Raw genomic sequence first — 18566 nt, 5'->3', positions numbered from 1 at the left:
AACTTCTTTCAATTTCTTGAGAACAAAATAATACACTTTTTAGGGGCCGGGAGTGGTGGCTCACGCCTGTAATCCCAGCACTTTGGGAGGCTAAGGTAGGTGGATCATGAGGTCAGGAGTTTGAGACTAGCCTGGCCAACATGCTGAAACCCCATCTCTACTAAAAATACAAAGATTAGCCGGGTGTGGTGGTGTCTGCCTGTAATCCCAGCTACTCGGGAGGCTGAGGCTGGAGAATCGCTTGAACCCGGAAGGCGGGGGCTTACAGTGAGCCGAGATCACGACACTGCACTCCAGCCTGGGTGACTGGGTGTGACTCCATCTCAAAAAAAAAAAAAAAAAAAAAAAAAACACAAACACACTTTCACCTGCTAATATTCAGAGGCCCTATTTTAGAACACCAATATACAAATTAAAATCAGTAGAATTTTGGTTAACTTCCTTCCACAGGCGTTTCTTAAATGTCTCTCAAAAAATAATATACAAATATCACTTTATTTATTTATTTATTTTTTTTTTTTGAGACGGAGTCTCGCTCTGTCGCCCAGGCTGGAGTGCAGTGGCCGGATCTCAGCTCACTGCAAGCTCCGCCTCCCGGGTTCACGCCATTCTCCTGCCTCAGCCTCCCGAGTAGCTGGGACTACAGGCGCCGCCACCTCGCCCGGCTAGTTTTTTTTTTTGTAGTTTTAGTAGAGACGGGGTTTCACCGTGTTAGCCAGGATGGTCTCGATCTTCTGACCTCGTGATCCGCCCGTCTCGGCCTCCCAAAGTGCTGGGATTACAGGCTTGAGCCACCGCGCCCGGCCTACAAATATCACTTTAATACCAAGAATGATGTGATCAATTTTATGACAGAGTAAGAACTCCAAGCAGCCTCTTCTGCAATCTGTTATTACAATAGGCTCAAGAGTGTCTGCTAATGGGATGCTTAAATTTGCACTTCCCTACTATGAAAAATATTATACAGCCATGACTTACTTTTCTTATCTTGATCTTGAAGTTTTCTTTCAAATGTAGTCATTTCCTGCCTACAAGGAAAGAGATCGTTAACATGAGATACTCCAGGTTCTCCCAAGCTGAAAATGCCTTTCAAAGCATTTGGTTGCCCTTAACCTAAGGTCATTGTTAGACTTTCCATGCAAATATTAAATACAATTAAAAGCCTGCTTACTCCAGCCTTTTTTTGAAAAGCCACAAAAATCTAGATAAACAATGAAAAGTGGAAAACAAAGCTCCATACAGCAAGAAGCTAAGGGAATTATTAGCTTATCAGATATATTATCGCATGCATGGAAAACATACGTATAATATAATGAAATTTAGGACAATTCAAGAGAGAAAATTGAAAGTTTTGAAATTTACTTTTCTGCTATTCTTGATGAGGGTGTATAAATCCTTAAAGGTAAATGAGAGGGTCAAACTAAAACAAATTCTAACTAAAACTTTACGGTAATACACATTAACAAGTGTGGTGGCCAGGTGCAATGGCTCATGTCTATATCCCAGCACTTTGAGAGGCCAAGGCAGGCAGATCATGAGGTCAGGAGATCGAGACCATCCTGGGCAACACGGTGAGACTCCGTCTCTACTAAAATACGAAAAAAAAAAAAAAAATTAGCTGGGCACAGTGGCATGTGGCTGTAGTCCCAACTACTCGGGAGGCTGAGGCAGGGGAATTGCTTGAACCAGGGAGATGGAGGTTGCAGTGAGCCAAGATCGTGCCACTGCACTCCAGTCTGGTGACAGAGCAAGACTCCATCTCCAAATAAAATAAAATAAAATAAAAATAATAAATGTGGGCCAGTGATGAAAGAAATAGAGATTATTTTTAAAGGGACACAATTTACACACTAAAGAGGATTCAAAGGTGGTAGTGAGGAGATGGGGTTGCCAGCATATCACCTTTTATTTATCTGTCGATCAGACTCCTAAATTTAAGGGGAAATATGAAAAAAGGATATAACTCGTAATGAGCTGCCCGCCTCAAGGACAGCCAGTTACACAGTATAGAGATGTGCCTGGGCTGAGGGAAGAATATTTTGTGAGGAAGTATTCTAAAACGACATGCCACAATCACCACCTGGATTTTGCAACAGAGCAGAGACCCCTCTTGGAAGCCTGTTGGGCACCCACAAGCAAGGAAATAAAGGAAAGTCGTGAGTTTCTTCAGGGGAAATTCCAGCACCCGGCCAGCCCTGAGAAGTAAATGAGCAGCCTGATCAGCAGGAGGAAACCTGGACCTCCACCACACGCATCCTCTGGCACACAGACCTCAGGCGCAGGGGCGCTGAGGACTGAACTCCCACTGCCAGGCTTTGTCTACATTTCTTCCTGAGGAGCCTGAGAAAGTCATGACCAGAAGCCAGACCTTAGCATTCCTTTCTCTTGACTCCACATTTTTAGACAAAGTTTGCTTCCTTAAACAATAGCAAATCAAAGAATCTTTCATTCCACCTATGACCCATAAGGCACCCTTCCCCCTCAGCTTCAAGGTATCTCAACTTTTTAGGCCAAACCAACTATAATCTCCATGTACTGATTTACAATTTTCCCTGTAAATTCCGCTTTCCGGAAATTTACCCCCGCCTTTTAAAACCCTTAATTGTCAGCCATTGAAGAGGACAGGTCTTAAGCCTGAGGGACCGATTCTCCTTGCTTGGTGACCTGCAAATAGATGTATCCTTGGTCCTGCTGCAACCCTCAGTGTGGATGTTTTTGGCTTTACAGCACCGGGTGAGCTGCCCTCAGTTTGGTTCAGTCACAGCCATAGCTTGGTTCTCTTCTGCACCCTCCTTAAACACACACGCATACACACAATTTTATCTCACAAATGATCTACTTTCATTCAGAATACTAAGCACAAAGTTACAAAGATGAACTGCATAACAAAAGCAAAATTAAAAAAGCAGAAACAATATTTAGAAGCAGAAAAATAATATCTGTTTATTACTGTTAATAGTTATTAACAATAATAAATGGAGAAGGAACAATTATTGGAATAATTACTAATAATTATTGTGAATAATAATTAACAATAATAAATGGAGAAGGAAAATGGACTGGCCTAAACCAGGAAAACAATTGTAGAGAATAACATTTTTATGTTAAATTAAAACAACATTAATGGGAGAGGAAAGAATCAAGAGAAGTTAGCTAATGGGTACAAAAATATAGTTAGCTAGAACAAATAAGTCCTAGTATCTGATAGCATGGTGAGGAAAATTATAGTTAACAATAATTTATTGTACATTTCAAAATGGCTAGAAGAATTGTAATGTTCCCAAGACAAAGAAAAGATTGGTGTTTGAGTAGATGGATATCACAAGTACTCTGATTTAATCATTACACATTGTATACATTTATCAAAATATCACATGTACCACCCAAATATGTACAAGTATGCTAGTTATATCACTTTTAAAAATAGGCCAGGTATGGTGACTCATGCCTGTATTCCCAGCACTTTGTGAGGCCAAGGCAGGTGGATCACTTGAGCCCAGAAGTTTGAGACCAGACTGGGCAACATGGCAAAACCCTGTCTGTACAAAAAAGCTGTATATTATCCAGGCATGATGGTGTGCACCTGTAGTCTCAGGTACTTGGGAGGCTGAGGCGGGAGAAGTGCTGGAACCCAGGAGGCAGAGGTTGCAGTGAGCCGAGATTGCGCCATTGCACTCCAGCGCCGGCGACAACAGCGAGACTCGGTCTCAAAAAAAAAAAAAAAAAAAAAAGATCTAAACAAATGAAACAAAAGTATAACAAGAGAAAAGTCATAAAATAAATACTTAAATCTGAAAACTGACTTCACAGGGGGAAAAAACAAATGGCACGGAACACTGAGATATGGTGACTACAGCCAGTGACAATATGTGCTTGAAATTCGCTAAGAAAGTGGATCTCAAGCATTCTCATCACACACAAAAACAATGGTAACTGTGTGAGATAATAAATATATTAAGTAGTTAATGTACTTTATAGTGGTAATCACTTCACTATATATACACATCAAAACATCATATTGTATACCTTCAATATGTACAATTTTTGTTTTTCAATCAGCTCAAGAAAGATGAGAAAAAAATTTAAAATAAAGACATATGTATAAAAGAAAATAATACATTATTAGGGGGTGGGAGTAGGGAACAAATAATGAGTTTTTGAATTTTCACGGGGAAAACGTATGTAAAACCAAGTCATCAGGAAAGCCACTTAAGGTGGCCCAGCTCCACAGCCGCAGAGTGGAATTACACTCACTAAGTTGTGAGGAGAAAGATACGATCCAAGAACTGTATTACTCTCCAAGGAAAGAAAATGTATTGTCAAATGTCTTAGTACTGAGATAATCTAAAACCTATGAGGACTTTAGGAAAGAAATAAAGCAAACATTACTGCCCAACCACATTCGGACTTTGTAAAATGCGAAGTTATGTAACAAAGCAGTTGGTGAATGAAGAATTCGGCCACTCGGTTATGTGTCATTCTGAGGCTCTAGCCACAAAATCCAAACCTGTCTAAGTCCAGGCTGTGGATTATCAGCACCTACTGGTTGTCCACTCTGTCTTAAATACAGTGGAACAATTCTGCATGCTGTGGCCACTGGGAACTTCCAGACAGTGGCAGGAATTCCTGGATTTCTAGGAATCCTCTTAGATTTTCTTGACATCTCTCATGAACTAAATTGTGTCCCCTTAAAATCCACATGTTGAAGTCCTAATCCCCAGAACCTCAGAATGTGACTGTATTTGGAGATAGGATCTTAACAGAGGTAATTACATTAAAACGAGGTCATAAGATTGGGCCCTGTTTCAGTATAACTGGTGTCTTTGTCAGAACAGAAAATTTAAACACAGTCATAACACAGAGGGAAGACCATTCGAAGACTCGGGGAAAAGACAATCATTGACAAGCCAAAGACAGACTTCACAAAACAGCCCACCTCTGCCAACACGTTGATCTCAGACTTCCAGTCTCTGTAATTGTGAGAAAGAAAATTTTGGTTCTTTAAGCCACCCAGTCTATGGTACTTTGCTTGAGAGCCTTAGTAAATGAATACAGACTGATATGTGGGAACTGGACTAGGCCATACTAATGAAACAGGACGTCCCTCTATCCTCCCTATCCGAGAGGAAGCTGCCTGCAATGTCCCCTGGTGTCTTTGATCTCCCGTCACAGGGACCTTCTCACACTCCGGAAGATGAAGACTTTAGCAAGACTGTCATTTCAGAAAACGAGCTGGACAGGAGATGGCATGATAGAGATTAAAACCAACAAACACCTAATACCGTCATGAATTGCTACACATGAAACTATTTAGAATCCATATGAAAGAAAGAAAAAGAAAACATGAAAGGTAACTTAAATAAACCAGTAGATTAATTTCTCTCAGCTGATAACAAGTAGGAAAAATAATGACAGTGAATATCTGAAATACACAATAATGTTTCTCTAGCAGACAAATTTCAAAATTATGATCTTTGAACAAAAGATTACAAAATAGATTTTCAAAATCTAGGTACATAATAATGTGCACAGATACCAGCTAGTATGTATTGAGTGTTGGTGTCAGACAGCCATCATGCTGATGAAATAGGCCGTGATTTCTTTTTCCATAAACACAAGCTAAAATTGTAGTATTTTAATGCTATTTTGCATATGAAGAACCCAAAATTTACAGAATGTAAGTAATTTGTCTCAAAGTTAACATATAGGAGAAAGAAAACCTTACTGCCCAAGGTTATTTATAGATTCAATGCCATCCCCATCAAGCTACCAATGAGTTTCTTCACAGAATTGGAAAAAACTGCTTTAAAGTTCATATGGAACCAAAAAAGAGCCTGCATCTCCAAGACAATCCTAAGTCAAAAGAACAAAGCTGGAGGCATCACGCTACCTGACTTCAAACTATACTACAAGGCTACAGTAACCAAAACAGCATGGTACTGGTACCAAAACAGAGATATAGACCAATGGAACAGAACAGAGTCCTCAGAAATAATACCACACATCTACAGCCATCTGATCTTTGACAAACCTGAGAGAAACAAGAAATGGGGAAAGGATTCCCTTTTTAATAAATGGTGCTGGGAAAATTGGCTAGCCATAAGTAGAAAGCTGAAACTGGATCCTTTCCTTACTCCTTATACGAAAATTAATTCAATTATTTTTAGAGATTAGAGACTTAAATGTTAGACCTAATACCAAAAAAAATCCTAGAGGAAAACCTAGGTAGTACCATTCAGGACATAGGCATGGGCAAAGACTTCATGTCTAAAACACCAAAAGCAACGGCAACAAAAGCCAAAATTGACAAATGGGATCTCATCAAACTAAAAAGCTTCTGCACAGCAAAAGAAACTACCATCAGAGTGAACAGGCAACCTACAGAATGGGAGAAAATTTTTGCAATCTACTCATCTGACAAAGGGCTAATATCCAGAACCTACAAAGAACTCAAACAAATTTACAAGAAAAAAACAAACAACCCCATCCAAAAGTGGGCAAAGGATATGAACAGACATTTCTCAAAAGAAGACATTCATACAGCCAACAGACACATGAAAAAATGCTCATCATCACTGGCCATCAGAGAAATGCAAATCAAAACCACAATGAGATACCATTTCACACCAGTTAGAATGGCGATCATTAAAGTCAGGAAACAACAGGTGCTGGAGAGGATGTGGAGAAATAGGAACACTTTTACACTGTTGGTGGGATTGTAAACTAGTTCAACCATTATGGAAAACAGTATGGCAATTCCTCAAGGATCTAGAACTAGAAGTACCATATGACCCAGCCATCCCATTACTGGGTATATATCCAAAGGATTATAAATCATGCTGCTATAAAGACACATGCACACGTATGTTTATTGCGGCACTATTCACAATAGCAAAGACTTGGAATCAACCCAAATGTCCATCAGTGACAGACTGGATTAAGAAAATGTGGCACATATACACCATGGAATACTATGCAGCCATAAAAAAGGATGAGTTTGTGTCCTTTGTAGGGACATGGATGCAGCTGGAAACCATCATTCTTAGCAAACTATCGCAAGAACAGAAAACCAAACACCGCATGTTCTCACTCATAGGTGGGAACTGAACAATGAGATCACCTGGACTCGGGAAGGGGAACATCACACACCGGGGCCTATCGTGGGGAGGGGGGAGGGGGGAGGGATTGCATTGGGAGATATACCTGATGTAAATGACGAGTTGATGGGTGCTGACGAGTTGATGGGTGCAGCACACCAACATGGCACAAGTATACTATGTAACAAACCTGCACGTTATGCACATGTACCCTAGAACTTAAAGTATAATAATTAAAAAAAAAAAAAAAAATCCATAAAGCGGAAATAACACAGGCCACACAGATACTGGTAACAATGAAATAAAATTTAAATTATATTTAAGACTATAAAACAATATTTGAAATTTAAAACCTACTCAGGTCCAAGAATAAATTAAAAGTTACAAAATATTAGATAATAATAGTATTTCCTTTAATTACACATAGGATACAGGTAAAATATTATTTAGAGGGAAAGTTTATATTCATATATGCTTCCATTCCTAAACAAAAAAAATCGAGAACAAAATTTTTAAGTTTTGAATTCAAAACAATTAGAATAGCAATAATTTAAAAAACTAAGGAAAGCAAAAATAAGAATGCAATAAAGATAAAAGCAATGATACTATGACATCCTGGAAAAAAAAGCAAAACAGAAATCAGATCAGTGGTTGCCAGGGGTTGAAGGGAAAGGGAGGGGTGGTAGAAATATTCTGTATCTTGATTGTGGTGATTACATGACTGTGTATGTTTTTCCTAAACTTATCAAACTGTATATATAAGGGTGAATTTTACTGTACTATACCTCTATAAGCCTACATTTTAAAAGTTAAGTGACTTGAAAGAGCTCATACTGTCCTTTCTGTAAATATGTTTTCATGAATAATATTCTGGTAAGAATCTAATAATCAAAATTGACTCAGGAAGATATAGAAGATCCAACTTTATTCAATAGACATCATCCTGTGAAATTAGCCAAAAAGGAAACTGACTTCTCAGCCCGCGTGAAACACATATTTGACTGCAATTGACTAGAATGGTAAAATGGTTCAGATCTTCCTCACCATGCTGACTAGTGAAAATTCCATGAGTTGAGCTCCTAAAATTTTCTTGCATGAGAAAACCCTAACGACATTTAATTTATCTACATTTAGTTCTTGTCTGCTTGTAATAAAGACTTGCTGGTATTTGAAAATGTTAACACTTCAGTTCCTTTAACAGAAAAATATTAGAGAATGACATCTAGTGCAGATCTCACCTTAGACATGATGAAACAAAAGCCTAGTTTAAATGACTAGTTTATGCCTAAATTAAACATCTAATGTAAATGCCTAAATTAAAAGTCTACTTTAAAAGACGCTATACAGAACTGATTCACAGCAGCTGATAAAAGAACCTTGGTTCAATAACATCACCAAATCATTGCTATCTCCTCGCCAGCTACAAACCATAAGGGGAGTGGGGGGAGTGGGGAGAGCATGAGACAGGGTCACAAGATAGGCATAGCCAACTCCACTGTCCCTGAGGGCTGACTCATGAAGCCAACTCTCTCCTTTGGCAGGAAAGTGTTATTCAAATATTTAGGAGGGGGCTGATGCCTGCAAACATCATTTCACATCACCAACAGATACCTGGCTCATCTCCTCAATCCTCTGCCCCTTCATACCATGGAAGAGAAGAAGAAGCCATCTCAGAGACAGAAACCAAGACATTGAGATGAAATGATTAAAAAAGAGCTTAGTGCAAAAATATGAAAAGCCTATGGTTAACCAACAAGGCAGGGTGTTTCTGTTCATCTAAGCTGAGGCAAGATATCAACATCTAGATATCTACCATTTTTCCACTCCATTTTTTATCTTTTTTCCATTGAGTGTCTTGTGAGGGTTGAGCAACAGATATACACTAGCAAGTGAAACAGATGTGACTTTAAAGTGCGTGTGGTCTATGAAGGAAGTGGACTATAAACAGCTCAAACAACATATAGAGCTACAAGTTGAGATAAAGGCCACGACAAATACAGGCAGTTTCTAGTGCCATAAAACCATGGGGTGCCGAAGCAAAGTTCCTCCATAATCTTTCAGAGAAGGGCATGAGGGCCAGCATCTCCAGGAGGAGACATTATCAATCAGTCCAAGTGCAAATATGGAAATTTGTTTTAATTGTGAAGTAAAAGACCAGCTTGTAGAAACGCCCTAAAGTGAGGCTGAGTTTGGTGGCTTGAAGAACATCAAACAAAAGGAGAAAGCATGTAAGATAGTGAGTGAAGGTAGAGGGTGAGGAAGCACATGGGAGAGATGCAGAATCCAATCCTGATAGAATTGTAGGCCCTGGTGAAGAGTTTGCATTTTATTCTGAATGCAGTGAAGAACCATTGAATGGTCTCAGGCAAGGAAAAGGCATAATGAGACATGCTTTCCAAAGATTATTCTGGCTACTTGTGAGGAAAAGGTGGGAAATACGGCCACTGCATATAACCAACCAAAACCAGACCTCCTTTATTCTATCTTTATGTTTCTACGCTCGCATTATATAATCAATAGAAACAAAACAAGTGGCTAACACCCTGTCTTTCTTATTTAGACAGAGTCAGTGTCTAACCTGCTGCCAGGTCATGCGGGTAATCACCAAAGAACTCTGTTACAGTGGCCCTGAGAGGTGCTAGTTCGAGTGGGGCACAGACTCTGGAAGTAATCTCAGAGAAAACAAAAAAAAAGACTCTGATATGCTCTGTTCTTACCGTTTTCTTTCCTCATCTGGGTTTCCTTTCCTGGGCTTCTTCTGATTCTCTCCCAGGCAACTATATGGAAACACATAAGAAAAAAGAGAGATTGTTACTGCCCTCCACATTTTTCACCTTCTTCTCTAACTTTCTGTACCATTAAAACCAAACCTGCCTTTTCTTTTTGACAAACTTCCCTTTCCTTCGAAATCAATAAGCAGTCCCAGATAGAATGCATTTCAGAACTTAACCACAGAAACCAGGCCTCTGATGGGACAAAATGCCCCTAGTCTGACTTTTGATTCTCTCAGTCTTTGGATTTATTGTGACCCGACATGCAAACTTCCTGAATCTCCAGAAGAGGTGAGAGCTCCCAAGAAGCTAGAAAGACCTTAACAACAGGGAGGCGCCACTTCTGCAACAACCTGAGGCAAGCTGAGCTGCTTGTACACACCTTTGTGGACTATGAGGACTGTTAGTCTTGGCCCGCTGAACCACAGCAAGCTTCTCAGGGCCCTGCTGCATGTGGCCATTCATGTGCAGATAAGACACTGGGATCTTTACATACATTCAGGAAAGCTGATTTTTTCATATTACTCTTGGTGTTTTGCCATCAGTTATCATCATCTTTATGATAATCAGGCAAACACTAAATGATGAAGTTAGAGAAATCAGGTGATTTGCATGGTTAACACAATAGTTAGCTGCTTGTGTTTGTGACTTGGTTAATCAAACTTTCTACTCCACCAGTTGTCCAAACACAGCATTTCTTTCACGGTTTTCTTTTCCTCTGTTATCACCTCTGGAGCGCTGGTCTATCCTTTTGCTTCTAGGTAGCTTTGCATGTAAGAGCCTCACCTCTGCTTACCAGCAGGATTCAGGGAAGGCATTTCAAACTAACGTTGAGAAAGTGCCTTCCCTGAATAGAGCTCATACGTATACGTTCAAGAGACATTGCTAGATGTCAACACACAAGGCCACTAAGCAAAGAATATATTTGTTAAACATAAAGGAATACCAATTTACAGAGGAGGGGGCTTTTTATAGAATCAGTTGCTGATGTAGAGATTTTGTATAATAGTCTCAATCACAGTCAAATCTGGATGTAATGTTTATTTAAAAGTGCAGATTGTAAATCAGGTAAAAAGTAATTTAAGTGTCTCCTTTTTTCCCCCTTTTCCTGGAGTTCAGTTTTCTCATGATTCCATCTTCCTAAACTGGTCAATAAAGAAAGAATTTGGTAAAATAATTGTCCTTGGGGTTATTAATGATTCATTGACTTATACATCTAAAGGATGTTTGTATTTTAAAGTTGAAAACAAGACAGGAAAGTACTTAGCATCAGTACAGACCTAATTGGAATTCCACATCATTAATATTATTGAACATAACTGGATACTAAATTCTACTGTGAATAAAGTAAAAAGTGTTTTTCTTAATCCACAGGAATTCAGATAATATCAGGCCATAGGTGATGTACAAAAATTTGTTGACCGAATTAATAAATCCACTGATACTCCATTGTTTTTAAAAATAGGTATTTTACTAAACTTCAAAAGTATCTTGGCCAAATAATTAAGATTATGAGTAATTTTTTATACCTTCTGGGTTTTTTCTTCTGATTTTTAAACTTTCTAAATGTTGGATGTTGACTTATGACTTCATAACTCCACAAAGAAAGTCTTAATAAACATCCCCCAAAATCAGCAATTTGCACATGATTTCTCCAACTATCAAGCAGTAAAATTAAAACCCAAGAAGCTATAACCAAAAGTGTACATGTCTAGGTATAAGTAATATTCTAAACAATCCTTATGTTAAACAGGGAATCATGAAGGAACTTTCTAAAAACACAGAATAAAATAATAATGCAAGCTACACAAGACTATTTGAAGGATAAAGTGAAGTGTGAAGAAAATAGCTTGCTAAAATACATTCATAAGAAAATATAAATGACTAATAATGACAAAGTAAGCATTTATCTTAAGAAGTTGGGAGAAGAAAAAGGAAACAAGAAAGTTGTGGGTAAAAATAAATATGATAGGGAACTATATCTTAGAATAATATCAGTAAGATAGCAAAAGTCTGGAAAGACCAACTAAAGAAATAAGGAATGGAGACAAAAATATAATGAAAACAGAAAGTTCAGAATAAGTATTACAGACATACAACAAACATGATGAAGAATTATTTATAATAAACATGATGGCTTAAAATGAATAATATCTTGGAAAAAATGAAATAAAAAACTGACACATGAATACCATCAATAATAAAAAATTCCAGCTTACACAGCTGCATACACAATTTACCAAACTTCATGTGACAAATATACTCTCTCATATATAAGATGTTCCAGAAAGTAGAAATATGTAAAACGATGCCAACCCATTTAATGAGATTGGTAAACTTTCATTTCAAATTAAATAAATCAAATTTTAAAAAATCACAGGTCCAATTCAATCATGAAAATAGATGCAATAATCCTCAATAAAATATAAGTTAACTAAATCTAAAACTATGCTAAAATTGCACATATCACAATCAAATGGGTTTTATCGCAGAAATTAAAAGATAGGTAATTAGCAAAAATATTTATTAACACAATTAACCACTTTAGAAGTCTAAGAGAAGACTCATGAGGTTATCTCAATAGTTTAAAAATGCATTTGATAATGTTTGGTCCTTATTAACAAGAAAAACCCTCAGAAGAGCTGGGTGCAGTAGTGCATGCCTGTAATCCCAGCTCCTTGGGAGACTGAGGCAGGAAGATCACTTGAGGCCAGGAGTTCAAAGTTGAGGTGCACTCTGATCGCATCTGGGAATAGCCACTGCACTCCAGACTGGGCAACATAGTGAAACCTCATCTCTACATATTTTTTTAAAAAGTAGAATCTCCTTATTTTGATAGAGGCAATATGCCAAAAACATAAATGCCAACCATAAATGTCAAAAATACACAACAACCTTAATGAAAACAAATTTAGATAAAAATTATTATGATCAGTTACAAGGCAATGATGCCTAAGAATTCTGACATTGTTAAACATAATTATGCTATAAAACATGATAAAGATACCTATAAGATTTGTAAGAAACAAAAAAGAATAGAAAAATCTTTAACTTTATAGATGATATATTAACTATGTAAACCCAGTAGGATTAAAAAGCCATGAAAAAAAAAATGAGAAATTCAACAAGGCTAGTGGATACAAAGTCATCTTGCAAAATTCAGTAACATTCCAACAATAACAGGCTAGGAAAAAATGTCATTCATAGATTTATTACTATTGCATATGGTATCTAGAAATCTATCTAACAAGGAATAAAAGAAAAACAAAAAGTTAAAGCTCTATTAGAATACATTAAAGAATATTTGAATAAACGTGGTTATAAATAATTGTTTTGACTGGTGTATTAATAGTATATCTTCATAGGCCAGGCGTGGTGGCTCACGCCTGTAAGCCCAGCACTTTGGGAGGCCAAGGCAGGTGGATCATGAGGTCAGGAGTTCAAGACCAGCCTGGCCAATATGGTGAAATCCCATCTCTACTAAAAATACAAAACTTAGATGGGCATGGTGGTGCGTGCCTGTAGTCCCAACTATTCCATAGCCTGAGGCAGAAGAATCTCTTGAACCGGGGAAGCAGAGGTTGCAGTGAGCTGAGATCGCACCACTGCCCTCCAGCCTGGGTGACAGAGCAAGACTCCATCTTTAAAAAAAAAAAATATATATATATATATATATATAGTTTATCAGCATAAACATAGAAGAATTTGCAAATAGATCTCTATATTCACAATGTTATCCCAATCAAAATTCAAATTGGCACTTTTTATACAAAACAGAAATTCAGAATTTGTGTATAAATTTATATGGGAGGATAAAATCTTCAAAGAACTAAATGAATTTTGAAATAAAGACTAAAGAGGGTATGTGATGGACACTGCCCATGGGCGATGTCAACATTTATTTCACCCTCTTGCTAGTCAGAAGCTAGAAAGCAGCAGCTACCTTCCCCAGACTCATCTGCAGCCAATTATCAGGCTGCAAATTAGGTACTGCCCAAGGTAACAGGCCTCTGACAAGCAGGGTCAGGGCAACAGGAGCCTCTCTGCATCCGTGTTCTAGAGGCCATTCTCCAGCCTTCTCTAACACCACATCTGTGATCCAAATGACTGACACACACCAAGGTGACTCCTTGGGAATGCATTTACTTTCACTGAATTTCCTCTTCGTGTTGGTTGTTCCTAATGAATTTCAGCTCTTTACCATCTCTTTGTTGGGGCTCAGAAAATGATACTCCAAAATAAAAGCCTCAGAAGCAGCTCTCTTTCTCCTGCCCTCCTCTCTGTGGCAACTCTTTCCTACCCAGGGCTAGCCATAGAAATTAGAATCCCTCTTCCCCAAGGTGATTGATAGAAACCAGAACCTCTTTTCCCCAAAGCCAGCCATAAAATTAGTCAGATGACTCTAACTTTCCCTCTATCTTTCTGGTAAGAACCGGTCATAAAGACATTATCTGACCTACTTTGTTTGACCGTAGGTCATAAGCCGCCATTCCAGAGAGTGTTCTGCCCCATACCCATAAGTAAGGAACCCGCACAGAGAGGTCAAGAAGAATCTAAACAGACAGAACAAGACTTGCTGGGATTTTCCACTCTGTCTATTAGCATTAGGTCATATCCTTTTTGTCCAATCATATTTCTACATGGCTATCCAAAATTTGTTGAACCTAAGCATAGAAATGGACAGTTTCCTTTGCATCTTTGCATCTTCATTCTGAGGTTCCTGTGTCACATAAAATGATGATCAATAAATTTGTATGACTTTTGTCCTATTAATCTGCCTTTTCTCAACTGATTTCAGAGAACTTTCAGGGAACAAAGGGGACGTTTTCCTTTCGCCCCTGCATCTTCTTTGGTATATTTTAAGAGCTTGTTGTCTATTTCTCTCTGTGTCATTCCTCCATACTCACTGAGCATAGACATTTCTTCCTGAAATACATGCCACACTGCATTTTTCTCCAGCTTATAAATGTTCACTGCTTTACCACTTGGTACGTGCCTTTGAAGGCGCTTCATTATCAGACCCCCAACTTCATTCTCAACTTCTTCTGCTACTGGAGTCATCTCTGAACAATATGCTCCAATTATTGACAGTAATACCATGTTTTTGAAACTCATACATTTTCACAGGTTGTCCCTTCAGCTTGGACCATCTTTTCCTGCTTTGTAAGTCTGCCTAACATTTACAGCACAATCCAAATGGCAATTCCTCAAACATGTCCTTCCTTCCTGCTATCCCAAATCAGAATTCCATTCCTTCCTTCCTTTTATTTCTACAGTGCACTGTTTGTGCTTCTACCTACAACACATTAGCACCTGCCTTATCTTAAAAAGAAGACATTGTGGTGTAATGGAAATGATGGATGACTTGACATCATAAATTACATGTTACATTCATAATTTTATAGCAAAGGCAACCTTGGCAAGTTTTAATTCTCTCTCAGTTTTAATTATCTGAGCCACGTAATGCCTATTTTTTTAAAGCTGAGTCAGAGTGATTAAGTACGATGTTCTTTGAAGGGGCCTATCCATTTCTAAAATTTGCCTCCATATCCATTTTCCTTCCATGTTTAATTTTTTCTTGCCACCAAGACCATTGTCTTACCTAGGCTTTCCATAAATATTGGTTAACTTTAAAAGAAGGGAAGCATTTTTTCTTCAGGGTAAATAATTGAATTTACCTCTCAGCACAATTGTGTCATTTTTCCTCCATCTACTGCCCAGACTCATGCTCATCCTGAATTTTGATGGGCCCTCTCCATCCATGAACCATTAAGCTTTTTTTTTTCTTTTTTTTTGAGACAGAGTCTCACTCTGTCGCTCAGGTTGGAGTGCAGTGGCGCCATCTCAGCTCACTGCAAGCTCTGCCTTCCAGGTTCACATCATTCTCCTGCCTCAGCCACCCGAGTAGCTGGGACTACAGGCGCTGCCACCACGCCCGGCTAATTTTTCATATTTTTAGCAGAGACAGGGTTTCACCGTGTTAGCCAGGATGGTCTCGATCTCCTGACTTCGTGATCCACCCGCCTTAGCCTCCCAAAGTGCTGGGATTACAGGCGTGAGCCACTGTGCCCGGCCACCCTTAAACTCTTTAAGAAATAGGGATTTACTGAAGACTAAATGAAGAAGTCGGGACAGTTGAGCTATTTAACCTGGTGAAAGGAGACGGCATGAACCATCAGGTGTGGGGAAGACAATCTGCTACCTCATAAAGACAGCTTCTCTGACCTATTTTGTTTGACCGTAGGTCATAAGCCACCATTCCAGAGAGTGTTCTGCCCCATACCCATAAGTAAGGAAACTGCACAGAGAGGTCAAGAAGAATCTAAACAGACAGAACAAGACTTGCTGGGATTTTCCACTCAGTCTCTTAGCATTAGGTCATATCCTTTTTGTCCAGTCATGTTTCTACGTGGTGCCCACTGGAGCACAGGAGTGATATGATGAGAGTTTTGCCTTGGGTCTATCAATGTAGTCACATCATATGCAAGATTGTCTGGAAGGGGACTGGGAGAGTGTACAGAGGAGTGGGATGCTGTAGAACCCATCATTTAAGATTAAGCAAGATGTAAGAACAATAATGCCTGTCATCTGTATACATTCTATAAATTATGAAGTATTAGAAGAGTGTAAGGCTAAACATTACCAAAAAAGGTGTGACTAAAGTCAGAAGCATTCAAATGCATATCCTGCATCCATAATTTGCAAGGACCTGACTGTTCATTCTCATACCAACCTACAAAGCTGATGGATGGAAAGTTAAGCTCTACACTCTCATGAAGAAAAAGAGAAGCAGAAAAATTCACGTGACAATTGTGTACGGTTGCCAGATGAATTACAAGATGCACTGCTAAATTTGAATTTCAGATGAACAATGAATAACTTTTTAGTAAAGTACAACCCATGTTATAATGCCCAAAATATTATATGAGGCACATTCATACTAAAAAAAAATGTTTTTCTGGAATTTGAATATGACTTAGCATCCAGTATTTTTGTTTTCTACATCTGGCAACCTATCATGGTCCCAGAGTAAGGCAAGAGAAGGAGTCAACGGGGCGTCACTGTGTGCTCCTAGAGGATGCTGTCTTCAGGCTCAACCTTGTAGAAGCACAATGTACCTCACCATTACAAATGCATATGTTCAGCCTCCTTATCTCTGTTCTCTTTCTCCCAAGAAAGGCAGCACCAAGAGTTAAGACTCACCTGAGTTTTCGCAGGAGATAATTTCCCATCTTTTCACAGTGACTCGGTTTCTCAGCTCCTGAGTTTCACTCCACTTGGGGAAGTTCTGACCAAAGCACCAAGAGGAAAATGCATGAGGCAGGACGTTGCATCTGACCACGGGTTCGTGCTCCTGCCAACCACGAGCTGCCAGGGGCCTGTGCATGATAGAGAAGGCAGGAAGAGCGCGAAAGGGGAGGCGGAAAGGAAAGTGTGAGTGTGCGTGTGTGTGTGTGTGCCTGCATGTGCACACACACACACACTCATACACACACTTGTGGACATACAGTGGGAAAAAATCAGGCTGAAACATGAGAGTGAATCTATCCAGGTTCACTTTGCTTTCAAGGAAATTCTGGTATCGCAAGACGAAACAAGGTAAGGACTTCCCTATTCCTCCGAAATGAGCATAATAATAAGATTACACAAGAATGGCAATAAGAGAGTTGCATTTTTGCTGGAATAGAAATGATTAATCTGGATTCATGATTTCTTAGGCAAACTGTTCATTATGGAGATCTGAGATCTCAAGATTCCAAATATGTTTTCCTCTTCCAAACATACAAACAGAAAGCCTCTTCTTGGGGAAAACAAAAAAAACAACATTAGAAATAAAATTTCTCTTTGTGGCTCTGGCAATGATAATCAGATCAAATGTCAATAGCCTTTCCTCAGAGGTCTGATACTTCCAAAGACAAGATGGGAAAGAAAAAGGGAAAAAAAAGGATGAGAATAGAAGGTTATCAAAATTATTTGGGGTAGGTTAAGAAGCCGTTGTTCTGGTTGTCAACTCAAAGACTAACATGACAATGGGGAAAATGCAGGGCCTGGAAGACCTGTTGCCAGCATCTGGTCCCCCACTTCCTCCCCTACGCTGCCCACCAGAGCCACAAAGCACAAGCTGGTTCTAGTGATAATTTCAAGGCCACAATATCAGCGGCAGGAGATTAGCTAACAGCTGACTCTGAGCCGTGGCTGTCAGGAGGCTGAAATCGCTTATTCATGATGTCTCCCGCCGAAGGATTTACACCACAGGTGGCTGATCTTCTTCAGTTTCCAACCAACGCAAAATCTATTTGCTGAAATCAGAAACTATATGCTCACCTATTCCAACTCTTTTTTTATCCCAATGAGGAAATCGGGACTGAGGAAGTTTAATTGACTGTTAACCAGCAGCAGAACTCAGGAGTCTGGAGTGCTTCATCATTATTTATAAGTTTTGTATTATTTATTTATCAATCATAAACATAAGAAAAATATATTACAAGCAGGAGTGTCACACACCCCATTTCAGATTTATGATTTATCTAATTCGTATCTGAGAACCTATGTACCAAAGTGCTGCTTCCAAAACTTTCTCATGTAAGCAGATCACCTGAGGATCCTGTTAACATGCAGATTCTGACTCTTTCAAACTGGGATCAATATTCTGCCTTTCTAGCAAGTTCCCAGGTGATGCCACCCCAGCCAATCCATG

The 18566-nt window shown here is 38.9% G+C and overlaps 1 protein-coding gene across 2 annotated transcripts in view; it reads right to left on the bottom strand.

Annotated features, from left to right (window-relative positions):
• GCSAML (germinal center associated signaling and motility like) overlaps positions 1-18566 on the bottom strand; it is a 54270-nt gene that overhangs the window by 13453 nt on the left and 22251 nt on the right. For both annotated transcript variants that reach the window (XM_037986128.2, XM_037986127.2), the window contains 3 exons: positions 17072-17247; positions 9815-9874; positions 979-1028 (listed from right to left, as the gene is read on the bottom strand). In XM_037986128.2, the coding sequence (XP_037842056.1) occupies positions 979-1028; positions 9815-9874; positions 17072-17100 (139 nt within the window). In that variant the 5' untranslated portion in view covers positions 17101-17247. The remainder of the gene's footprint in view (positions 1-978; positions 1029-9814; positions 9875-17071; positions 17248-18566) is intronic.

This window comes from Chlorocebus sabaeus, chromosome 25 (assembly GCF_047675955.1).
Source record: "Chlorocebus sabaeus isolate Y175 chromosome 25, mChlSab1.0.hap1, whole genome shotgun sequence".
NCBI classification, from domain to species: Eukaryota; Metazoa; Chordata; class Mammalia; order Primates; family Cercopithecidae; genus Chlorocebus; species Chlorocebus sabaeus.
This window is presented reverse-complemented; position numbering and strand designations above follow the sequence as displayed.